This window comes from Megalopta genalis, chromosome 11, assembly GCF_051020955.1.
Source record: "Megalopta genalis isolate 19385.01 chromosome 11, iyMegGena1_principal, whole genome shotgun sequence".
Lineage (NCBI taxonomy): Eukaryota > Metazoa > Arthropoda > Insecta > Hymenoptera > Halictidae > Megalopta > Megalopta genalis.
Window position 1 is genome coordinate 8,528,414 of NC_135023.1, and position 26,393 is coordinate 8,554,806.

The following is a 26,393-nucleotide window of genomic DNA, read 5'->3' on the forward strand; positions in this document are numbered from 1 at the left end:
TATTATATATATTGTTTTATATAAATATATTTATACTTTATATATATATTATTTTATTACAGTACAAAGAGCGTGATTAAATTGTAAAAGATAAAATATTGTTTGCTACAACGAGACGCCAAAGAAACATGTGACAGGAAAAGGGAGATGGAGTGTGTTATCTTCGAGGATAAAATAAACATAAAATCCTGGTAAAACTCTTTCCACGTGAGAGCAATTTTTCTTAATTATAATCAATATAAATATTAAAAATATTTTACGGACATGACAAAACTACGTACATTCCACGTTGGTTGTTCTAGCGTTAATTTACGTAATCGACACCGTGAATTCGAGAGGGGTGGGGGTGAGACAAGATTGCATATGGAATGAGCCAACGCTACCAAGGTGTTTGGATGGAGTTTTTTTTTTAACATGAACGAAAAAGAACCAAAAAGAGCAGAAACAAAAAAATAAGAAAGGAAAAAAAGTGGGAAAAATTGTACAATTCGCTCGTCAACTGAACGCGAAGAACTCCAACCGATCGCGACGAAATCAACATGACTGTGACAGAAAAAAGAGAGAGAAAGAGAGAATGAGAAAAAGAGAGAGAGAGAGAGAGAGAGAGAGAGAGAAATCAATGAAGACCGGCGATCGTTCCTGAAAACGTTGAAAATTCTGTATTACAAACATCCATCGTTCGACGACATTTGCAGATGCTTTACAGCCGAAACGATCTCCGATTAGGGTAACCGGCGAGCACCCGCGACAGTTGATCGAAAATTAAAAGAGGTGTACATCTTATCCGCTAAATCGTATCTACTCTCTATATGTATATGCTCGTATCTACGCAATAAGTAGGCGGCTTGATTAACGAAACGTAACGAGGTGGACAGGGGGAGGGTGGGAACCAGGAGGGTGGGTGGGTGGTGGTGGTAGCAGTAGTAGGGGAGACTCGGCTAAGCGAGAACAGGATTGAAAGAGGAACGGGGAGGGTTTCGAGGTGAGAAACATACATCGAGAAAAGAAGTGGAGAGACTTAAACGAGAAAATCGTAAAACAAAAACGGCTGCTTATACGACCTAATACTGTGGTGTTGGGTAGCAGCTACAATTAGTTCTCGGGGAGATCGTACAATGTACACAAAAACAAAAAGAAGAAGAGAAGAGAGAAACAAAAAATAAAAAAAAAAGAACAGAGAACAAAAAAATAAAAAAAAAAATAAAAAAACATCTGGGGGGAAGCTCGAGTGAGAAAGAAAAAAAGGGCGAACGAAAAAAATGAACACTGATCATTAATTAATAATATCCGAAGACGCAACCGTGAGAAAGTAGAGGCCGTAGGCACCGTGATTATGGAAAAAATGGCACATTTATTATATTATTAGTGATAATAATATTACTACCGATAATTATACATTTTTTTTTTCTTTCTCAAACGAAAAGACTCTCACTCTCTCTCTCGCGCGCGCGCGCACGCTGTCCACACATTCCTCTCGTCCTCAGCGCATCTCCCCTTTCTCTCACTGTTCTCTCCTAATCGTCGATCAGTCACGCACAAAAGAAGCATTCCGTCTCACTCGCGCGTTCAATATATGCATAATAATTCAGCCCCGTGTGCTTCATCGATGTTAATAGAATCGCAGCTATTCTTCTCGTTTTAACAGTCGCGTGTTACATGTCGAAAATCATATATATCCCGGGCCGTCGTAGGGGGTTGCGACGACGGTCACGCGAACTCGCCGCGCCGGCTCTCTCTCCTCCTTGTTTTCTTTAATTACATATTATACAATAATGTCGTTAGATCTAATTTACAGGTGTGTTTCTCGCGTTTAGGTTTTCCCGTGTGCGTGTAGATGTAGGTCTCCGTGTGTGTGGTACGGTTGGTGTCGCTCGACAATATCGTGTCCCGGGGGCGACCGACCGAGGGGGGGGGGGGATGATGTTCCGTGATCGAACAGAGATCATTCAACGAAAGAACGGTCACGAAGATGCCGGCTCGAAGGAGGATCGCGTCGATTTGGGGGGTGGTCCGGGACACCCGGGGTCCGTGGGATGGAGGACCCTGGGACTCGCGGAGCAACGTTTCGACGCTGTCCTCTTCGAGCGGACCTCGAACTCGCAATGTACAACAGGCTCTGCTGCTGTCCGATCGAAGTCTCCCCGCGACGAACTCTTTTTGAGTCCCGTGATCGGTTAATCGGGAGTCTACTTTGGGCTTCTCCTGAGCCGAGTTGATAAAAAAAAAAAAAAGAAAACAAAAAAGAATAGATAGAAAACAAAAGGAAACAACAAAACGTAGATCTGAAGTGGAGAAGCTTCACAAGATTAATTACAAAATAATCGTACAATGATTTCATGAAATCGGTGACGACGATCCGCGGCGATTCCGTGGCGTGGTTAACGTCGATCGTCTCTCGTCGATCCTTAATTAATCATCGGCGCGTCGTCGGCAACATAATCGGCCATACTTGTGTGATCGCCACCCCGAGGGTCGAGGTCTCGCGGTGGCGGTTTCACGGAAAATCGGTGAAGTATAATAAAGCGGTTACCACTAGGAAGTAATATATCGATGTGATTAGCTTCTCTCCTCGTTTTTTTTTCTCTCTCTCTCTCTCTCTCTCTCTCTCCTATGTACAATACGCCGCTCGAGAGATCATTGTCTCCTGTGCCGGGAAAATCGTCGACCCTCTCGCTCCGGGGAGCGCGAAACGCCCGCGTACTATGTATACTATATTACACTTTTGTTCTCGCCTCGTGCGTTAAAAATACAATATTTTCTAAGAACATATTAAAATAAATTACGTTATCCTTTTTTTTAAAAATAATTCTAATTACCGTAACAGAGACCGTAGAACAGAACACGGGAGCGAAAGGGTGAGACCGATCGATCCATCGATCAAGCATTTTCTCCGAGCGGCAACGATATATTCCTCATTGTTACCATTGTCCGGGGCTTGACAATTATGAAACCGTTATCGCCTATTAGGTTCTCTAAATCGGTTGCGGGCTAATCGTTCTGAATGTTTGTTAGAAGAAAACAGAAATTTCCGACTGTCTGTTATATTGAAAAAGTGCGAGGAAATGCTTCATGAATTCCAGTTTATCGCAACGGGTCGTTAATTTGTAGAATAACTATAATACAAAATGAAAGCAGATTATAAATGAGCAAATATGTACCGAAATTATGTTCGACAAGAGAAGCTAAATATTTTTTTGTCAATTATATTGATAGCTAGAAGTCAGACTTAAAAAACGACAAGTACCTAGGCTTTTTTCGATAAGAGAAGCTAAATACAAGTGTATTTTTCTGTCAATTATATTGATAGCTAGAAGTCAGACTTAAAAAACGGCAAGTACCTAGGCTTTTTTCGATAAGAGAAGCTAAATACAAGTGTATTTTTCTGTCAATTATATTGATAGCTAGAAGTCAGACTTAAAAAACGACAAGTACCTAGGCTTTTTTCGATAAGAGAAGCTAAATACAAATGTATTTTTCTGTCAATTATATCGATAGCTAGAAGTCAGACTTAAAAAACGACAAGTACCTAGGCTTTTTTCGATAAGAGAAGCTAAATACAAATGTATTTTTCTGTCAATTATATTGATAGCTAGAAGTCAGACTTAAAAAACGACAAGTACCTAGGCTTTTTTCGATAAGAGAAGCTAAATACAAATGTATTTTTCTGTCAATTATATTGATAGCTAGAAGTCAGACTTGAAAAACGACAAGTACCTAGGCTTTTTTCGATAAGAGAAGCTAAATACAAATGTATTTTTTTGTCAATTAAATTGATAGTTACAATATGAGTCATATTAAAAAACAACGAGTACCTAGGCTTTTTTCGATAAGAGATGCTAAATACAAATGTATTTTTCAGTCAATTATATTGATAGTTACAATATTAGTCAAACTAAAAAACAATAAGTACTTAGGTTCTTTTCGACGAGAGAAGTTAAATCCAAATGTATTTTTTCGTCAATTGTGTCGATAAGTTGGAAATAACGCGTGTAGAAATTGTCTTCTCAATTCTCGTAATAAATATAGAATCACAATATATATATAAATAATATATATATAATATATAAATATATATATATAATATATAAATATATATATATAATATATAAATATATATATAACAATATATATACCGAAAAAGCGGACAGTTAGAAATTCGGATGCTTCGTATCAATCATCCAGATTATAAATGTTCCTCGCAGCTATTCGAAAGAATGAAAATCTAACAATTTCCAAGCCCCGAGAATGATGTGATAATCTTTCACAGAACCATCGGGGTTCCGAAGTCTATGCACACGCCAAACTTCCGCTTCCATTTAAGGAACGGTCGCAGTACGAACGAAACAAGCCAAAGAAAAAGAAACGAAAGGAAAGAAAGAACGATCGACTCGCAATAAAACGGTAATCGATTACCGCGGGAAAATCTGCGCCACGAGACCTTCTACGATCGTCGCTCTCTTTCTCTCTCTCTCTCCCATTCTCTCTCTCACTCTTTCTCTCTCTCTCTCTCTCTCTCTCACTTTCCACTCTCTCTTTCTCTCTCTCTCACTCTCTCTTTCTTGACTCGTAATGAGCACTCTGTTCACCTTTCCACTTTGACTATCTAAGACTATCGACAGGTGTGCCTAGCTTAGACGGGCTTACGAGCTATTTATTGTCGTTATTATTTTACATGATTACCATCGCGAATATAGGTGCGTGTGTATGTAGAATCCGTGTCATCTTTCCCGCGCGCTTATCGCTTTGTGTGCCTGGCCGTGCCTGTGTACATGTGATCTATCTCTCCCACGGATCGCAGCCGACCTCCCCTGCGCACACGATCGATAGATCTATCTATCTATCTATCTATCTCCCACACTATCGTTCTCTCCTTGGCCGCCCTGACATTTTCACAGATTTCTCTTTCCCTCATTCGTCGTCGTAACATCGTAATCCCCCATTAAACCGGAGGTGTTCGACGTTTCGATTAAAAAGTAAAGCGAGGTTGTGCGAGTTTGTCTCTCTCACGATCGAGCTCCGATCGAGGCCGTGGCGCGTCGCGATCCTCCTGGATCCGGTGTTCGTTTCTTTTTTTTTTCACTCGGTCTCACAGGTCCGCCGAATCTCGCGGCACGATTTTTGTGATCTCCGATCGCGAAACACGGCGTGTTTTAATTATGAGGAGTGACTGGGATCGAGCGACGATCGGTATTTGCTCGTTCGGTCGTGGATTCTCTAAGACAGCAGCGAGAGAGGAACACGAAGGTACAGAGAGCGAGACTTTCATTTCTTGTGTTTCCTTTTCTTTCCTTCCGCTTCTTCTTCTTCTTCCTCTTTGTCTCTCCCTTTCTTTTTTTTGTGGTTTTCTTTTCTATATACGTTTTCCAGGACCGTTCGATATGCGTGCGCTTTTGAAGAAAAATATAGCTGTGTGTTTACGCATGTATGTGTCTGTCTATCTATCTATGTCTGTCTGTCTGTCTGACTGTGTGTGTCTGTGTTTATCTTGTGATATGCGAGAAGAGGATCATCACGGTGACGGTGATGTCGCTCGGGAGATGGAGATCGAGTGTGAACGGGTTACGGAGAACGGAAAAATTCGAAAAATTCTGCTAATTGAAACAAGGGAATCGAGGCGAGGAGAACACACTGTTCCCCGTTTCTCGTCCTAACGGAGGACACGCTTTTTCCCTCCACGTCCCTCGTGTGTTATATCTGTGTGTATTCGTGCACGTATTTTTTCTCTCGTCGATATCGTTTATTTAATAAAATTTATTTACGAATCTAAATAAATTAAAATACATGGCAACTGGGTACACATCGAGTTTTGAGCTATATTTTTGTTCAAAAACAAAAATCGTTCCCTTTTTCTTTCTCACGAAGGATCTCCCCGGCGATCGTTTATTAATCGGTAGTAATAAGAACAATCAAATCGTGACCGTGACAATAATAATCGTGACCGTCGTAATGGCGACGATAATATAATAATAATGGCAATAATAATAACAATCGTGATGAGGTGACCGGGTTAGGGGTGCGGGGAAACGAGAACGCGCGGAGATCTTTTCGTTACGATCTCCGGAATTGTTCTCTTTTTTTCTTTTTTTAGCAACGACAACCCGCGTCATCGTAAATCAGGGGGAAATTGTGATTCGTATAATAATAATTGATCCGAGAGCTTGATCGAGGAACTCGTTTTGCCGGAGCAAGAGGGGGTAAGCTTTTCTTATAGGATCGCTACTATCTCCGCCCCTCGCGCAGGGTGGTGGTGGGACGACATTGTTCGTATAAATATAGTAAAACGAAAAATAAATATTTCTTTGAAAATTCATACGGGCATCGAGAGATCGATAATTGATCCGTCGATCTCCGCGACGCTACCACCCCGGCGCCGTTCAACGCCACTAAACGACTCTGAACAGGTATCAACACATCGGCGTTTTCTTTTCTTTTTTCTTCTTTTATATAACATTAAAAAATAATTTTTGTGCTGATATGTAGAGTGTTCGGAAATTCGCTTACGATATACAACTAAATAGCTCTTACCCCGCTAAATAAATTACTAACGGTCTCGTGGAGAGTCCATGGTTGCTCCAAGGCACCAAAAATCGCTTCTACCATTTCCCCCTCCCCCCGTTCGTGTTCCAACGATTTTTCTCTTCTTCTCTTTACGAAGCAAGGATTCGATTTTGGAACTCGGTATAGAAGAGGGTGCGTGCGTGTCTGTGTGTGTGTGTGTGTGTGAGAGTGTGTATGTGTGAGTGTGTGTGTGGGAAGCACGTGAAACGTTACAAATTGGCCGCGCGCGAACGACGAGTAATTAGGGGACGAAGTATGATATGTAGATCGCCTAAGCCCGTCGCGCGCGTGCCGCAAAAACTTCATGCATACCGCCTCGCATGTACGATATATCCGACTATGTACAAAGGGACGTGTCGTCTCGCACGCCTGATCCGATCGCCTTATCACGATTATTATTGTCATTACTATTATTATTATATTATCATCACCGTTACGACGGTTACGATTATTATTGTCCCGGTCACGGTTTCATTATTGTTATTATTATTATCTAGTATTATCTGTATATACCTAGCGCAATTATTCAGCTCCGCGCGATCGTTCGAGCGGCCGCGAAGCGTCTTCTCCCGCCGTTCGTTATTCGCGTCTTCGATGGAACGTAATCGGATACGTTCGAAGAGTGTGCACCATTCATTGGCCCGCCGCGTAATACCCTTAATTTTGCTCGGCTCGTAGAACGGGCACTCCGCGGGGCCGGGGAAAACGTCCTCTCTGTACGCAACGTCCCGATACCACGATAACTTTAAGCTGTATCTACCCCTTTGACACAGGATCACACCGCCGCTGAGCCGCTGCTACTGGGGCTGCGATGGATTGTGCTGAAGGGACGGGGGCGGACCCTGCAAAGTAACGTTTCACATTTTACTTTGTTTGCTCGCCTAAATCCGTGGAACACACTGTCGCGGAAACTTCGTCAGGAGTCAGATTATCTGGCTGCACAAGCTCGTTCATGCACCCCTAGCATCCCCCTCCGAGAGGGTCGTTTCTTCGGCATAATCTCAATTTCTAGCTTCGATCAACGACACAAGCAACCTTTGCACGTTTATCTGGTATCATCAGAATTGCAAACGTTTACTTTGAGCCTCAATGTTGTGGTTATTTGGTTATCTTTTTAATGGTTCAATTGGTTTAATATGGTTCAATTTATAAAAATAATGAAACTAGGTTTACTGGATTAGATTCGGGTTAGATTAGAATCAGGTTGTTAACACTAGATTTAAAACGAGTTATTTATTCAATTCATATGTTTGTTCAATTTATATAACACTTGTACAAAATCAGACTAAATGTCTGATTGTTACTTTTATGAAATAATATAAAGCAGCTGTCTTTTTGTGATCCGTAAATCTAGTGTCAATGAACAGATCATTACGGAGAAAGGACATTAATGTCTAAACAGATCTGAACGACTAAGTTTTTATCAATGTTCTGTGAACCATTTTTGCTACCGTTATTTGCAAACCATGTTGCATAAATTTGGTATTGTGCATTCATTTTGTGAGGCATCAGAACGCAAATGCTCTGATTTAAAAATACTCTGAGATTCCATGTTATGGTTATTTGGTTATTTTTCAATGTTATTGGTTCGATATGATTTAACTTAAAAATAATAAAATCAGGCTAACCCGATTAGACTCAGGTTAGACATTAATGACTAAAAACAGATCTGAACGACCAAGTTTCTATCAATATTCTGTGAACCATATTTTCTATCGTTATTTGCAAACAATGTTGCATAAATTTGTTATTATGCGTTCATTTTGCGACCCACCAGAGTGCAAATGTTTACTCGGAGATTCAAGAGAGAGAGTGTACGATGTTGGAACAAAGTTGCACGATCTAGAAAAAATGTGCAGTAAGTTGCAACTGAATCCAGGGGTGTATTAAAGATGCTAGAAGATTGGAAAAGAGCGTAAAGAGCCAGATAATGAATCTCCGGATTGTACGTGTATTTTGTTAGGGGAGTATACTTACTGGCATCGCGGAAAAGGGTGGCTGAGAATGCGGATGAGGGTGAGGGTGCGGGTGAGCTATGTGCGCCGTAAGATGGCCGGGTAATTTGGGTCCATCTTCCGCTTTCTCCTCCTCTCTCCTCTTCAAGCACGCTGCTTTTGGATTAAGATTTCGTTCTGCGGAGCAAACACAGGCGAAATTTTAGGCAACGTTCGACAAACACCGGATCGAATTGCTTCATTAACGATAGACACCTCTAACTTGCTGTTCCAGCGTCATGATCACTTCGACAGCCATGTTGAGAATGCCTAGCTTCGTTTGAGGTTTGTCCGTCTTCAAATGTGTCATGCACATTCTGCCGAGTTCCTTCAGGGCCTCGTTGATGTCCCTGATACGTATCCTAAGTGGACAAGTAGCTATTAGTTAACGAATTTACGATCGCCAGGTAATTCTTAAACGAAAATCTGTTTGGCAGCGGACGTTCGAACACTGTTCCTGCCATAATGCAAACGAAAAGGATTATCTGGGGTGGCCAAAGATGACGACCGCGGTCGACTTTATTATTTAAATTATTTTATTTATTATTCTCGCCTTGAAATTGCTACTTTTCTTACGACGTTCGCAGACCGTCGCCTATAATTTAAAAGAAACAGGTCGCCCGTGGCGATCAAAAATGTTTGGCCACCCCTGATCTAGACGTTGCAAAATGATCGATATTATTTTTTTCCGTTTACAAATCTTCGATTCGCTGGTACCAAACAAATTTCCAGAGTCCCCCAATTGAGGGAATTCGGCTACGAATATTAAACTCTCGCACGTTCCTCGGGGTGAGTTTCTCGTCCATTACCAAACGCGACAAGATCACCGAACTATAGCCTGTAAATCATGCACCGTCCGGGGAAATTGATATATTTCCGATTCGCGAATTAAACGGCGACAGCGTGCGATAGTTAAATTGTATACTCCTGCGGGAACAATGGCCATTAAAAGCAACGGTTCCGATCAGTGCACTTATTGATTAAACTGCGGACCAAAGAGCCGGCCGAAGGCGTCGTTCGAGGACCATTTCTTCGGCTATATCTGAGGAACCTGCGAGCGTTAAGCAACCCGTTCTACCAAAATTCCTTCCCAGAAACGACAGACAATCGGCGAAACGCATTTCCCAAGAGACCAATCAGAAAATTCGCAATCTAGCCAGGCTCGAAGCACGAATTTCATCGATCGAGGCAAGGATCCCCCAAGCACCTCAGGACTCGTCCACGTAATAGCACGAGCGGCGGATCGATCGTTCTCATGATCGATCCCGTAGCCCCCAGTCAGCTCTCTCTCCCTCTCTCTCGCTCTCTCGCTCGCTCTCTCTCTCACATGTACACGTAGAATACGGGCCGTGGCAGAGTCTCGAAATCGGTAACCGATGAAGAGATTCGCGATTCACTGCAGACTTCCGTCGATTTCCTTACCTTTCCCTAGCATTGTTCGCCTGCCGCCTCTCTTTCTCCCTTTGCGCCTTCACGTCGGGATCGTCATCCTCGTCCTCGGCGCTCGAACAACAGTTGCGCAATAACAATACTCGATTAATCACCTGACGTAGGCGGCCGTTCTTTGCCGCTCGATCGTCCTAGATCGAGCGAGCGAGCTTTTTCCGCGACAGCAGTGAAAACCGACGATTCTCTATCTCTCCTTCTATTTTCTCTTAATTCGCGAGGATCGAGGATCGACGAGAAAAATATACTCTCGAATATCCCTTTTTCGGGGATCGTGATCGTGATCGTGATCGTGATCGTGATCGTTTATCGGCGTTGTCGTTTGAACACACGCAGAGCTGTGGTTATGGACAGAAAGTCAGAGGTTTCCGTACTCTTTGGACCCGTATTCTTTTTGCACAGAGAACAAACCAGTGGCCAAGAGAGTGATCAAGAAAAGAGATCTATCGTGATATCGTTCGTAGCTGTCTTTTCGTGCTGTTACCTAGAAAACTCAGATACTTGGAGGTGAGGAACGGGGGGTGGGTGGTGGTGATGGTGTCGTTCGAGGATTCGGGGACAGTGGAGAGGACGTCTTCGAGCTGTAGTCTGAAAGAAATCTTCATTACACATGGGAGCAAACTGTAATGGGGTAACAGGGGGTGCTTGCGAGAGGGTTCTTCCAAATGTCAGATGGTTCTCTAAGGAAAGAAGAAAATGTTCAGCAACAACACGGTCGGAGTGATGCACAGGATTAAAGAGAGTGAGAGAGACAAGTATATGTGTGTGCGTATGTGTGTGGCAGAGTTGGGTTTTATTCGAATGTTATTCGAATAAAATATTAGTGGAGTAATATTTCGAATATAATATTATTCGAATAACATTTCGAATAAAATATTATTCGAATAAAATATTATTCGAATAGCATTTCGAATAACATTTGGAATATAATATCATTCGAATATAATATTATTCGAATAACATTTGGAATATAATATTATTCGAATAGCATTTGGAATATAATATTATTCGAATAGCATTTCGAATATAATATTACTCGAATAAAATTTCGAATAGAATATTATTCGAATAACATTTCGAATAGAATATTATTCGAATAGAATATTATTCGAATAACATTTCGAATAGAATATTATTCGAATAACATTTCGAATAGAATATTATTGGAGTAATATTTCGAATAAATTCGACGAATAAAATTTTATTCGAGAAATATTTACTCGAACTAATTCCTCGAATAAATTCAACGAATACAATTTTATTCGACTAAATATTTCGAATAAATTCAACGAATAAAATTTCATTCGACTAAATATTTCGACTAAATTCAACGAATGCAATTTCATTCGACTAAACATTTCGAATAAATTCAACGAATGCAATTCGATTCGAGCGAATATATTTCGAGAAAAAAAATTCTTACTCAGGAGAAACACATCCCGAATAAGATTTTATCCGCGGAGTTGCGCAACTCTGGTGCATGGTGCTCGGTGTAAAAGAGACGAAGAAAGAATCATTTGGTGTGGCATGCCTTCGATGATGGGGTTGTGGCCGATACACAGCCGGATTAAAATGAGACTGATTGATGAACTGTCGATCGAACGGTATCGTTATCTCTGTCCTTAACCAGGCGCATTTTAATTGCCACGTTAGAATACGGGCCGCGTGGTCAGCGGGGGTTGTTGGCGGTGATGGTGGTGGTGGTGGTGGTGGGTAAGCATGCCAAATATTAATTAGTAGTCGTTTCCTTTTTCTCCCGGCAACGAGAAACAGAGCTATCGATCGATTGCGTTCCGAGGATTCTCTTTTGTCGTTGTTTCGTATCGGACATGCATACGGAGAGAAAAAAAAATACAAGGATCTCTGGAGACGGCGACGTCCCGCAGGGACATCTCGATGGACTTGAAGAGTACAACGGGAGTGCTTACTGCGTGTGTTCACTAACCTTTCACGCACGTTGTTGGCCTGGCGACGTTCCTTCTCGCGCACCGCTTTGGTGCTGGGATCGTCGCAGTCTTCGTCGGCGCTCGAACAACGGTTGTTTAAATGCAATCAATTAGTTGAATTCTGTGCGAACCGTTCCGGTCGGAAAAAACGAGATTTCCGGCCGCGACGGGGACGGGGTTGGGGGGTGGGGGGTGAAAACCACCCCGTTGATACCGCCTCGAGAGCTTCAAGCGAGCGCTTCCAATTCGATTTCTCTGTTTTTGCAGTACAAATAAAGCCAGCAGAATTTTATTTTATCGTTGCTTCGCGCACCCTTCGTACATTGTTGCTTTCCAATCAGATTGTTCGTTCTACGATGGACCAGCTACGTTAAATAACGTTTAGCTCGCTTCTCGACAGTGACACGTTCACAGCTGTGAACCGCGTCGACAGCAGTCAGAGAATGCAGTTTGACGATGAACGTACCCTTATCACTTCCTTCGAAACATAGTGAAGATCGCTGGAATCGTAGAATGTGCTTCGGACGGACTATAGTTTGTTAATAAACTGAACAAATTCGAGCTTGAAGATGATGAAAGGTTTAGATCAAGGGGACCTCGGAATAAAAAACTGTAAATTAGCGACTGTGTTTCTAAACGATTCGAGGATCAAATTCGAGATCCAATAAAAAGCAATGTTCCGGAGGAAACAAACTTCCCAGCAACAAATATCCGATATTTAACTTTGCAGATATGCAACTGCAAGCGAAATAAGGTACCGGTACAGTAATTTCTCCCCAATTCGCGCTCAGATTGCGCGCGAAAATGGACAATTTGGGAAGAGGAGCTTCGATTATTCGAGCCTTGCGTCTCATTCTTATAATTCTTGACAATTTCTAACTATGAAAACGAGTCGCAAATAATCGAATGATCGTATATACCTCGAACAATCGTATCTCCTCTCCCGAAATTGTCCACTTTCGCGCACAATTTGAGCGCGAATCAGAGAGAAATTACTGTATTTCTGAGGCACCGATCTCCGCGTGTCCCGAAGTTCTATAAAAAAAATCCAACGGTTCGGTGGCAGGTGTTCGCAACTAATAAATAAAATAGCGTATCGGTATCTCGAAGATTCCGACGTGCGCTGGACATGTCTCACTGAAGATTCGAGGCGGCACGAGTGGTCGTTTATCCGGATCGAGACAAAGGAACGAACAGAAACCGAACGGTCGGTATATTTTTCGCTTGCACTCGGTTTCACTACTGTCACTTCAGGGTCGTTAATGACGCGCCCCGATCTCAGAGATAGAAGGATACATCCAGGATATACTTACTATCTGCGCGATCTCTTCGTCCCCTTTCCCTGGGACGTCGAGTTGACCGTGGCCGCGCCGATCACACCCGCCGCCGTCAGCTCGCTGCTCGATGGTTTCGTCTCGCCGCCGCTGCTGTCCGGTGGGTCCTTTCTCTTTTCTAAAGAGACGTATTCTGTTCATTAATAATACGGCTGTTAAACATCGTACGCCGTATACACTGAAAAACATGACGCGTCGTCCGTGGAATAGAGGCGAACAACCGGCCGCTGCGAAACGATCGAACCAACGATCGCCGAAACCGAGGCTGAATGAATCGATGGATGCATCGAGATCGCTTCGTTGTGCCAGCATAAACGATGCTCGATGTGCTAGCAAATTTTACCTGAATTTATCTGAATTTATCCGCAACAAAAATGTTGCGTAGAAGCAGTTTTATCGATCTGCACAGTCGAACACCTTAATTGGTCTGAATAGAATAAATCTTAGGGTAGTAAAAAGTTGTCAGAGACGTCTGAAAGCTTCTGGAAGCTAAAAAATGCTCTACCAGTTATGTTAAAGTATTTTCGAAGTATTTTCGTTCCTCATAGTGCATACTTAAATTATGCATACGAAATTGAGTCTTGTGACTCAAACAACAGTTACACTTTTAGCAATTTTTTAAATCCATACTTTGACAATATAAAAATGATCTTGGAACGCGATGCAACAATTTTTCCGGTGCTTCACAGGGTCACCACTTGAGTGCAAAGGGTTAACAGACAGATCCGATAGAAATAAAAATTCTAGAAACTCGCGCGAAGAAGGGAATTAACCCCTTAACGCAGCTTTTTTTTTTAAAAACCCGGCCAAAAAAATATACTGCGCTTTTGTTCCACGGGAAAAGGCTATATTTTATTCTTGAATAAATAAGCGTTATAGCTTACAATCCCATGTAAATGATAAATACCAATAAAACGATTTTTTTCCTTTGCTTTCACATTGTTATTTTCACTTCTCGATTATATTCGAGTGTGAAAAACTATAGCAGCATAAAATACAACGCCTCTCGAGTTATCTCGAGTGTGCACAGTTTGGCCTGTTCAACGCGCTCGAATTAACTTTCGCGTTACAAGTTAAGGGGTTAACAAAGGTCTCCCGAAAAATAGAAACCGATCTCCGCTTGTCGCGGCGAGAGATCTCAAGAGTCCCGAGAAAACGAACTTCTCAGATCGGAGTCCAAAGGTTCCAGAAGAGAAGGTGTCAACGAGGTCGAAGATCGTTTCCATCCGCGGTGTCGCATCATCGTCGCGGCAGTTTTTCCCATGAGCACGGGGGTCTCTCTCGCGCAAACACAGAGACAAGAAAATAAGAGGAGGAGGAGGAAGAAAAAAGCGACGCCGGGCAGAGAGAAGGAGTTCCCAGGTGTTCCGCGGCGGAGTTGGAGCCCGATAAGGAAACATTAGATAAATCACGCGAAGTAGCTACTATCCCGCATCGTTGTCGTGCCTTTATTATTCTCCGAGACCTCTGTCTCCGCGCGCAGAGAGAAAGAGAGCCCGGCGAGCCTCCCCCTCTCCCTCCCTCCCATTGTCTCCTATTCTGTCACGGTTCTTGTTCCTCTTACCCGTAATCCTTCTCCCGGCGGCCGCCTAATGGAATGCGCAAGTTTTCCGAGGGCAGTTCGCCAAAGAAGCGCTCTTTTCACCATCATCGACCATTTCTGGCCAGCGGAATTCAGACCACGCTCTCCTCCCTCCGCCCACCGCGATCCCACCGCCATATTGGAACACGCGGCCGCATCCTGCGGACGCTTCTTCTTCTTCTTCTTCGTCGTCGTCGTCGCTCTTTTGTTCCCTCCCCGCTTCGCCCCCGAATCTACACCCTATTTCTTTCGCCGCGCGTTTTTCTACCCTCTGTTTCGCCACCGAAAACACCCGAATGGAACTGTTAACGTTCGTGCAACCTTTCGTTCTTTCTTTTTGCTTCTTCTTTTTCTTCTTCTTCGTTTACTCTGCGCTTTTCTTCCGGGAAAAGTTGCACGGAGATGATGTCGAACCCTTTCAGCTACGGCGATTATTAACAGGCTGTTCGTGGTAAATAAAAATCGTTTGCTTCTGTCGCAGAATGAAAGTTTCCCGCGGAAATTTCTTTTCTTGTTTGATAGCGAGCCTCGTTAGACGGTAAAATTGACCGGTGTGCATTGGTCAATAAATGCGAGAAGCTCCGGTTTGTTTAGATTTCGTATAGTTTTTATTGTTACGGTTGCTGCGATGGTAGAATTTAATTCGGTCATTTCTCAGGGAAGAGGCTTCGCAATTTTTGCGATTGTAAAATGAGTGACCGGGCATTCGACTGTGGTAGATTTAATGTTAATCATTCTAATAAGTCGGAGGTAATAAATCAAATCTATTGTTTACAATTACAGATAACAAACGCGTACGATCCGCAGTCAAGTTATTATTATTATTAAAACGACGAATATTTTTGTCAACATATCTGACAATATTCAGGATAGTTTTAGAATTTTGCAACGCGTTCCCTTAAAACGTCTTCTTAAATCGCACATAAAAATACGCGCGGAACAGAATTGTTCAAAAAATTAGAAAATGAATGAATCGAAGCGAAACGTAAAAAACTAATAAATAAACGAATAAAACAATCCTCCAATCAAATCCGTAAACTAAGTCAAATTCATCGCACCTTTCCAACAAGGTACAAATCGTTCGCATCAACTAAATGTCTATAAAAAAAAATATCGAACATCGATTCTTGCGACCGTCGCACGATTAACGAAACGATCAAAAAATTGAACGATTCCGTCGGACCCTCGAGAATAAAAAAAAGAAAGAAAGGAACAAATCGCGCAACTTTCGCCAGTATCTCCTGGCTACCTGGAAAAGATCCGCGGGACCTTTGCACACAATCGGCCTGCGTCGTCTGATTTATCTGCGAGGTTCGGTAGAAACGGCGGCGGTTTAATGCATTCGCGAATTGTTGAGCGCGCACGAGGCAGACACACACACACACACACGTTTATGGCGACGGTTGAATCAGAGAGTATCGAGAGAGCTTGAAACGCGCTTCCTGCTCGTAATTGGACGGTTTTCACGGTTTCGTGACTAACCGGCCCAAAGCTCGAGGATAATGCCGCGGCTCCCGCGATCTGCGCCGTGTTCGGCGAAGGTCGCCTCCGCTTCCGGGGTAACAGTTCTCTTTTTTTCTTTTTTCTCTCCCTCTCTCTCCCCTCCTCTCTCTCTCTCTCTCTCTCGCTCTCTTCCACGAAGAATTAACGATCAATTTTCTAAAATGGTCCGTGACGTTATTCATCGCCGGATCGTTCCGTCGTGAACGAATGAGTCGAGGAATTAACCGAGGCTTCGCCGCCGATCGAGGATTCCGTAGATCGCTACGGTCTCGACCGTAGATAGCGTTCCGGGGAATAGATCGTTCGGTTTCAATGGAATTCTTCGGTCCGATCCGTCCGAAGACTCTATTTAGCTCTCTGTCTCTCTCTCGCGTCGTCGTGCACATTTATCGCTATGAATAGAATATAAACCCTGCCGCGGAAGAATAGGCGAAAATGAAGTTGCCAAGGACGTCTGAGAAACTTCTGGAAGATAAAAAATGCTCTACCAGCTGTGTCAGACGTTCGAAGTATTTTCGATCTTCGAGGAGAGATCACGGAGTACAGTGAAGTCTCTCCAATTGTCTCCAATTCTTCCGAATTGACGCTCAGATTGCGCGCGAAAATGGACAATTTGGGAGACAACTATAAAAGAAGAAATAATAATAATAATATAGTAATATATAAAATAATTATATATTCTAATGATAGTAATATATAAAGTAATAATATATACTACTACTACTACTACTACTACTACTACTAATAATAATATATAAAATAATAATATATACTAATAATAGTATATATATACTACTACTATATATACTAGTATAATATTTATACTACTACTATTAATAATAATAATAATATATACTGATAATGGTATATATATACTACTATAATATTTATACTACTACTACTAATAATAATAATATATACTAATAATAGTAATATATAAAATAATAATAATCGTGTCCCCTGTCCTCAAAATGTCCATTTCCGTTTCCACATCAAGTGACAATTGGAGAGAATTTACTGTATAACCAACAGATCTTCGATAATCGAACGAAGCCTTATTTAACAAAATTCTATAAAGATTTAAATCGATCGAATTAAATATTCGCTGCACGAACGGTCTCTAATATTTCGAACTTTTTCCTACACAGACGTTGAAATCGTTGCGCCTGATTTGCGGGTATCGAGGACGTCGTCGCTCTATTCCAAGGACACCCGTCGCGAAAACGAACAAATTCAGAGAATGATGACGGCGAAACTTACTGGCATTTGCTACTGGTAACCTTTCGATTTTGATGGATCCGTCCGTGTCAGGTGTGGGGGTGAGCCCGGGGTAGGAGCCCTGCGGTTGCGTCACTGTTACCGCGGGATGCGGACTCGTCTGCGATTCGGTTCAGTTTATTAGCATTGATTCACGGCTGTCGTAAAGCTATTCACGTCGGAGGGCATTTAGAGAAAACAACGAACGCTTACCAAATGGTCCAGCTGCGGTGGTGATGTGTGGGAGTAGATGGGACCGTGTGGACCAACGGGACCAAGATGGAGGCCCAGCTGGCTCTCCGCGTGGTTCCTCAGAACGTTTATGGCATCGTCCAGTCGCTCCTCCATCCGCGTCCCCTGTACCAACAGAATACCGGACACGCGACTCGATTACACACCAGGTCGACTTCGATTCTAAAAATCACCAGCGTCGAGAGCGTGTTTCGCGCGTTCCTTTCCTTCGGTGAATCGTCGCGGGTTCGACGCTGGCGAACGAATTTTTAGAGATGTCTTTCAAGCGATGAAGAAGCGTGTGGGAGAAGAACGTAGATTTTGTGGAGGAGGGATTAGCTTAGATGTTCGTCCTTGAACTGCAGAGGAAGCAACTCGTCGCAAATTTCATCCCCCGGATTTACGCGAGAGCGCATTTTTAGAGCGTACAGTAAATTTTCCCTGATTTTCATTTAGGATAACGAAAAATGGACAATTTGGAGAGTGAAGATAATGATTGTATAATTGTATGATATAGTGTTGTATAATTGTTGACAATCGGCAAATATACAAAATGACCCGGCTCGAATAATCGTGTCATCTGTTTACAAATTGTCCATTTTTGTTTACAAGCTGAAGGGAAAATTCGGGAGAATTTATTGCATTTTGTGCTGACTAATCTGGCGGTCTTTCATAAAGTACTTATGTTCAATGAATTTGTTTTTTAAATCGGTGCATTTTCGTGATTAATCGATAAAGCGAGAATTCTTGTTTTCCATTAGCAATGCGTTAAAGTAACAATGTCGCCACCAAATCTACGAATTAATTAATAAGAACCAATGATCGTTCGAAAAATATTGCGAGAAAGGTAGACGTGCTGCAGTTTAAGGATCAAACAAAATCAGGATCGGTTAGTGGGCAGGGGGAGGGGGATGAAGTTACTGTCGCCTCAGAAAACAAACAATGGTCACCGCGGAACCAATTGCAGGCAATTATTATTACAAATTGGATCGGAATGAAATGTTCAACAACAAAAAAAAACTCTGACATCTCCTCTTACCCTCTCGCGTTCCTCATAAAATATTTGATGAAGTATCCTCGACAGGTACTTCATCCGGTTTCTCTTTACGCGCTGTTTAACGAAATTGTATTCCGGCACTCGTGGCTACAAATAAAATAATTGATCGAACGTTTCCGCGGATAAATTGCAACGCGATCGACAGCCATTGAAAAATGAAATTTGTGTTTTCATATTTGAAGCGAGAATCCGTCGAATTGGAATAAAAAGCTGGACCATAAAAATTGGAATATTAATAAAATAGAAATGCATAAAATATAAATGAAAAAATATGAACATATATAATATAAATATAATATATTATAATATTATAATATAATAAATTATAATAATATTATAGTATAATATATTATTATAATATAATAAATTATAATATTATAGTATAATATATTATTATAATATAATATAATATAATATAATAAATTATAATAATATTATAGTATAATATATTATTATAATATAATATAATATAAAAGAATACAATATATAAAAACATGTAAGAATATAAAAATAAAAGCTGGATAATTCGAAATCGACTTCAAAATTCAATGCAAAATTAAACACAGAATTAAATTCAAAATGAGCGTGTAAATGTTTCAGCGCACGTGGAATCAGAAAATAGACGGATCTCAGCAATTTTTGAGAAGCAGTTATAAAATAGTATCGTCGATTCGTTTATCGAGAAGACGAAGGGGTTGGTTCCGAAAGGGTGTTCGAGATTATTGTCCACAGTAATCACGTCGTTATTAGTGATCATGCACAGAGCGCGGTGTTACTAATGAGTGGGGCGACAGGTGGGGGGGGGGGGGTACAGGTGAACTAGATCGAACGAGATGGTGTGGAAGGGGTTCGTAAAAGGGGGAGAGGGGGGATAGTGAAAAAAAAACTGAAAATCGGCAATCCTCACCTCGGCGTGGTCGCGAAGGAAGCCGATGGCATCGTCTAGCCTCTGCTGTTCAGGCGCCGGCTTCACACACAACACCAACGCAACAACAAAACCAAAAAAAAAAAGAGAACAACCAAGTCAACACAACGTTCACAACAAACAAAGTGGGGTTTGGTGGGGGGGGGGGGGGGGGTGGTTGGTCAAACTGGTGAATAAAAGAGAGAGAAATAAAAAAAGAGACACGTGGAGAGACAAAAGAAAAACAATTGCGATCGGTTTCGAGCGACTGAGATTGGCGACGGATGGTGTTGTAATCTTAGACCATGTATACTGTTGGACGCGGCGTTTTGTGTACAGTGCGTGCACAGAAAGTCCACGAGGGCTCGGATAACGCGGCGATAACTGTGTTCATTCCGACGTCGCACGGAACGAAGGACGATCGTTTCAAAAAGGCCGACGTAACATGAATATAAAAAATAATAAATAGTTCTTCTACAGACATCCATATATATCTATTATATTCTTGTTACTTTCTTTTTTCTGTTTTTAAATTATAATAACAAATTATTTCATTTTATCTCTGTCAAATAGAAAATGATCCGAGGCCGTGTCTGCAAGTATACACTGTCCGAGAGGTTGTAACGGGGGTGTGTTTTGGTTGATGAAGGGGGGGGGGGAGACGAGTTGCGAGCACACGGGGGGTGAAATTCTCATCGATGCATCTGGTGTGCATGCTACTTTCGAGTGCAGTTGCGATGATCGTTGCAAAGGAGCAAAACGAAAAATAAAGGAAAAAACGTGGCGATCCGAATGGTCTGCGACAATCGTCACCCATCGCGAGCGCAAGGGTGCGCGAGGGTGGCACGATCGGTCCATCCGAACGCATTTGGACGCGCATCGCGGCTGTTGACTCGCGAACGTTTTGTACGATCACTTCAGAAACCGTGCACAATTAATTGCGATTAATTCTCGTTGTTGCGGCGCGTTTGACGTTTCCATTTGCTATCGAACCCTGAATAATTTTTACCGAATTAAACGATTAAAACCGAATAATGTTTCGCAGCTGCGTCGATCGGCACTTTTCTGTTTTTAATCCGGATTTGTTTTACTACGTAACAGTGATATTTTTAAGAAAAACGCTGTTCTATCCTGCACACATTTCCGTACATGAAGTGGAGTTTATAACTAAATAGATGAGTATCTTATTGATAATATCCTGCATATTTCTCTAACAAACACATCCCTTACGTCCTTTAACACGATTATTATTTATTAAATTAGCTTTGCGAATCATTCGTTGAACTGTGCTCGGACACGGAATTATTTACATTAAAATCATTTACGTACTTTGCATTTTCGCAAAGGAAAAAGTTACTTCAAATGACCGCAGCTACCCCTCATTTTCGGCTGTTAGAATAATTGTGTAACACCCTGTATATACAAATCGCTGTCTCCTTGTTACGATGCAAGGGGTTGAATATTCCGTATAATTTTCGCTAAAGAAAATTTACGGAAAATAATTTCAACATCCCCGTGCACCGAGATGCAAAAATATCGATAACAGTTTAAACGAATGAACAAAAACGGAATCTCGATAAAACTGTCAGGAGAATATCAACGATTGCTATTTAATCCTCGATGCTTGATCCTTGACTCCGGGTCTCGCGAACCACCCCTAAAATTCGGCCGACAAATTTAAACGATCTTCGCACAATTATTTCAACCGATCCGATCGCTAATAATTACAATTTGATTTTCAACGAAAGAAAGACGCCACACGGCGATATCTTTTCTCTTTTCTCTTTTGAAGGTTCTCAGCCGAACGACAGCGTCCAAATGCGCGACAGCTGGAGCCCTAATCTGAACGAGCGACCATTCGGCCCGGTATCCTCGTCGGTCCTCCCCCGAAACGAGAAGAGTCAGTGACAACGTTATAGGTAGCGGCCAGCCAGCACACGGTTCACCCAGTGCGAACGCGATAAACAATCGCGATATAGAAGTGAACGAGCACCGGAGGTTTCTGTTACGAACGTCCTTGACCTGTTTCTAAAGCGCATCGGAACGGTGATGAAGCGTGTCTGCGTTCGAGGATGCACCGGTGCACTTTCCAACGAGAATCCTCTCTCTGTCCGCGCGCGCGCGTCGTCCCCGAATAAATTCGACCGGCTTGTTTTCGTTTCTTCCCTGTTGTTCCCTTCTCCCCCCCCCCCTTAAATCGAACACGTCGAGAAAGGTCTCGTTGGAACAAATGACCAGGTGTACGATGTTACGTGAACCATAAACGAAATAAAAAAAAAGAAAAAAAAAGGAAAAGAAAGATATTTGATATATATGTATATATGTATAATGATTCCACAGTTGCATCGGTGCATACCATGTGAATGGTTCCACGGTTGGGGTCCGCCGTGAAGTGCGGGGACACCGGCGCAGCACCTGCTGCCCAACCTGGCGCCGAACCCGTCAAAGGTGGCGGCGAACTGACTGGCGTCGACGGGTTGCTGCTATAACTCGATACTGATTGGTCCGTGGGGTAAATCTGAAAGGTCACAGAACGCCCAGTGTCACGCGAATTCTTGCTGAACAGGGCCGAGCTCGAGGCCCCTTCTCGTCGGGGCCCCTTTGTGCCCCGAAACATCCCTTGACGAACTCGAAGACGTTCGAGCTTTCGAGAATCGAACGTGGCGGGACGAAAAACTGTTCAGGGATTATTATTATGCAAATTATAGTTATCTCGCGAGCTGTATTTTTAATTGTTCTATTATTCATTCAACGATCTTCGGTAATAATAAAATAGAGCTAATTGTGTGAACGTAATAAAACAATATTTCATGTTCAAGGTTACATTGCTTTCATAATTTCATTACAATAATTTTATTACGTGTGATCAACGAGATCTAATAATGGTAATAATCAACTTTGGTGATAACGAAACGAAGCTAATTGTGTGAACGTAATAAGACAATATTTCATGTTCAAGTTAAATTACTTTTATAATTTCATTACAATAATTTCATTACGTGTAACGAACGAGATCTACAGCTCAGAGCGTTAAAAATAATTTAAAAAAAGAAAGATTGATTCACTTTATAACCTAAACTGCAACATCTAAATTGCAGAGCATCAACAGTTGCTTCTAAATATATTTTATTATTGAAACATCCTGCTGTAAAATCTTACACAAAAATATCGTCACTTATCCTTATACAATACATAATATAAATAATAATTAATCATTATTAATATAAATAACAATAGTTCACAAAACGGTACAATTATATTGCCGCGAAAAATAAAACAAAAATTGCAGAAGCATTCGCAGCATCGTGTAATACGATTAATAATGCAATGACTTAACCCTTTGCAGTCGAAGCTATTTTAATTCGAATCTATATGTTTATCTATATTTTTTTTATCTATATGTTTTCTAATCTATAGTATTTCCATCTTATATGATTTATTACGATTTATGCATATGAAATTCAGCCTATTCGCAAGTACAATGCTTGCAATTTTAACAGTTTTTTTTATTAATTATAAACGAATCCGATATTGCTACAATTATTTTCAAAAATGCTGTAACAATTTTAATGGCGCCTCAGCGTCGCCACTCGAGTGCAAAGGGTTAAAATTAAAAAAATTGAATTTGTTCGTCGATGCCCTGTATATAGACGGCGATACCTGCGATGAAGGAGATAAAGTTAGGGGATGATCCCGGCAGGGGGATGGTGTACTTACTCTGGTGCTGACTACAGAGGCGAGAGTCTTGCCGAGGTTGTCCCCCGTGGCGGGTTGCTGGTTCGTCGTTGGTGCAGAATTGGGGGCGGAGGGTGCGGTCGTCGGTGCACCGGGACTATGACTATATTGCAACGACGCCGGGGATGGTGCACCGGTACCGCTGTTCGCCGCAACTGCGCCGCTACCCCGGAATGTCGACATTGGTGGCAGTGAGGCCGCACTGGTCACCGCCGAGCCCAGAATCGGCGCCGCCGGTTCTCCGTTCGGCGACATGGCCGAGTACGCCTGCAACGATCACATCGTCACCGTCAACCCCTTTAACGCTACGCGCGGCCGACATGTGTTACATCGTGACGGCGGCAACACCGAATCCGTTCAGACTTCTCGCTAATTTTGTTGGCGAGATTTATGTTACGATTTATTATGTTATTTATAGAAATTTATTCGAAAGTTTATTGTTTCCTGCGAAAATGTTACTTAGGAACCGCCCCCATTTTTAGGAACTTTTATGCGAAAGTACCGCGATTTTGGGACACCCTGTAGAAAACAAGGTCTCGAAGACGCTAGGAAAATGAATAAGAACGTTGCAACACTGTTCCCGATTTATTCAAATTATTAACCCCTTTGTTCTTTCAAGTCCGAGCAAAATACTGTTTCGTTCTTATCAATTAATCTTCTTATCAATCGTCGAGCGTGCAATGTCAGCGGCGATATCAAATTGCGCAATAAATGTAAATTTGATTTCTCTCTCGAGAAATCGTTACGGTCGAAAAAGTTCGCCACTCATTGGTCAGTATTTTTCGTTCATTATTTTGTTAACGATGCCTCGGAGGAAATTTTCGTAAAGAAAAAATGACCTCGGGAATCCGTAATTTTCCGGAAGTACCATAATTTTGGGACGCTATTTTAGTACGTTATTTTTCGCTTTGTATAATTTAGTGGAAGATCTGACCACAGTAACTGGACCCGCGACAAAGGCATCGATGTCTCGGAGGAAATTTTCGTAAAGGAAAAAGCTACTCCAAATGACCTCGGGAACCCCTAATTTTCCCGAAAGTATCATAATTCTGGGACGCTATTTTTCGCTTTGTATAATACAGTGGAAGAAGATCTGACCACAGTAACTGGTCCCGCGACAAAGGCATCGATGTCTCGGAGGAAATTTTCGTAAAGGAAAGAGTTACTCCAAATGACCTCGGGAACCCCTAATTTTCCCGGAAGTATCATAATTCTGGGACGCTATTTTTCGCTTTGTATAATACAGTGGAAGAAGATCTGACCACAGTAACTGGTCCCGCGACAAAGGCATCGATGTCTCGGAGGAAATTTTCGTAAAGGAAAAAGCTACTCCAAATGACCTCGGGAACCCCTAATTTGCCCGGAAGTATCATAATTCTGGGACGCTATTTTTCGCTTTGTATAATACAGTGGAAGATCTGACCACAGTAACTGGACCCGCGACAAAGTCATCGGAGACAATTTTCGTAAAGGAAAAAGTTACTCCAAATAATCTCGAGAATTCCTAATTTCCCGGAAGTACCATAATTTTGGGACGCTATTTTGGTTCCCTATTTTCCGCTTTGTACAATGAAATAAGATCCGACCACAGTAACTGGACCCGCGACAAAAGCATCTTCCTGCCTGTATTCAAATAAAATACAACGTAGCGAATAATAAATAATTCAACGACGTTTCTACAGAGCAACAACCCTTTCGCATCGCGAGATGAAAGCTCGTCGAATCGACCAAGGTCGCCGGCCGCAAAACCAAGCGGCGTCGGCGCCACCCCCGAAAATCCGTGCAACGTGGTGTTCGCTACAATCCCGTGTAAACGTTCGAGTTAGACGATTCGGGGAGATCAAAGGCGGCGGACGTCACGGACGACGAAACCTCGTCGCGAGTTGCAACGATAAAGAATCCGCGGCGGGACAACAAAGTGCGTCGAGGGCTACGCCGAAACGACGCGTCCGCCGCGAAGATCGGTGACCGTGACGCGGTCCGGCCGACTTGGTCCGCGACCTTTCGAATTGCTCAGCTTCATAATGGACCGGGGGTGCATGCCGGGGGCAAGCTTTGATATCGGATACGCTTTATAGCGCGCAGCCACGCACGCTCGCACCTACTGAAGCCCGCTCGTAAAACGTCTAATTTTAAGCGCGGTCCCGGCACCGAACAGCGAGAAGAGTATTTATCAACAAATTAGAGGGAGGTTTGCGTGCGCGGTCGCGGACCTTCCTCCGGCCCGGGGGCGTTGTTAATTGTTCGCTTTGCGGCCGGAAAGAACGAGGCGATAACGACGGGACAAGCTGATTTTTCTTGCCGACGGAACGGACCAACGTGCTGTGTTAGAGAACAAATTGCAAGGGAGATTATTATTTTTAATTCGGGCGGCGAGCGAGGTTTCTTTCGGGAAACGAAAATTGCTTTCGGTAGCTCGGTGGTTGGTTCATGCGTATCGGAAGTTTCAGATTTATCGATCGCATGGTTTGCTCGGAAAAAATTCCGAAACGTCGCCTAATCTTCTGCATATCGCAGGAGGCTGCGCGTTGGACGACTTTTAAGCGTCGATGGAATGAGTGAATGATGCGATTGTTGATTTGGCAACGAGATTTTTCGGGAAGAAAAAATTGCTGGTGGTACTTCGATAGTTGACTGAGAACGCCTACAAATTTCGTACGAATCGATCGCGTGGTTTTCTCGGAAAAAATTCCGAAACGTCGCGTGGTCGACTGTAGTTTCTACTTCTTCAGCGTCGACGATGAACAACATGATTTTTAATTCGGCAACGAGTATGACTTTCTGCAAAGAAAAAATTATGCTCGCTACTACTATAGATGGATCACGCACCGTAAAAATTTCAAGCA

The 26,393-nt window shown here is 42.4% G+C and overlaps 1 protein-coding gene across 11 annotated transcripts in view; it reads right to left on the minus strand.

Annotated features, from left to right (window-relative positions):
• Positions 1-186: 186 nt before the first annotated feature.
• LOC117226121 (protein daughterless) overlaps positions 187-26,393 on the minus strand; it is a 256,921-nt gene continuing 230,714 nt past the window's right edge. For 4 of the 11 annotated variants that reach the window (XM_033480156.2, XM_033480160.2, XM_033480149.2 and 1 more), the window contains 10 exons: positions 23,530-23,814; positions 22,169-22,330; positions 19,816-19,875; positions 17,834-17,986; positions 17,624-17,741; positions 13,258-13,411; positions 11,944-12,033; positions 8,769-8,914; positions 8,536-8,690; positions 187-7,400 (listed from right to left, as the gene is read on the minus strand). In XM_033480156.2, the coding sequence (XP_033336047.1) occupies positions 7,356-7,400; positions 8,536-8,690; positions 8,769-8,914; positions 11,944-12,033; positions 13,258-13,411; positions 17,624-17,741; positions 17,834-17,986; positions 19,816-19,875; positions 22,169-22,330; positions 23,530-23,814 (1,368 nt within the window). In that variant the 3' untranslated portion in view covers positions 187-7,355. Of the gene's footprint in view, positions 7,401-8,535; positions 8,691-8,768; positions 8,915-9,974; positions 10,065-11,943; positions 12,034-13,257; positions 13,412-17,623; positions 17,742-17,833; positions 17,987-19,815; positions 19,876-22,168; positions 22,331-23,529; positions 23,815-26,393 lie in introns of all 11 variants that reach the window. The other 7 variants (XM_033480154.2, XM_033480152.2, XM_033480150.2 and 4 more) reach the window with 7 other exon arrangements.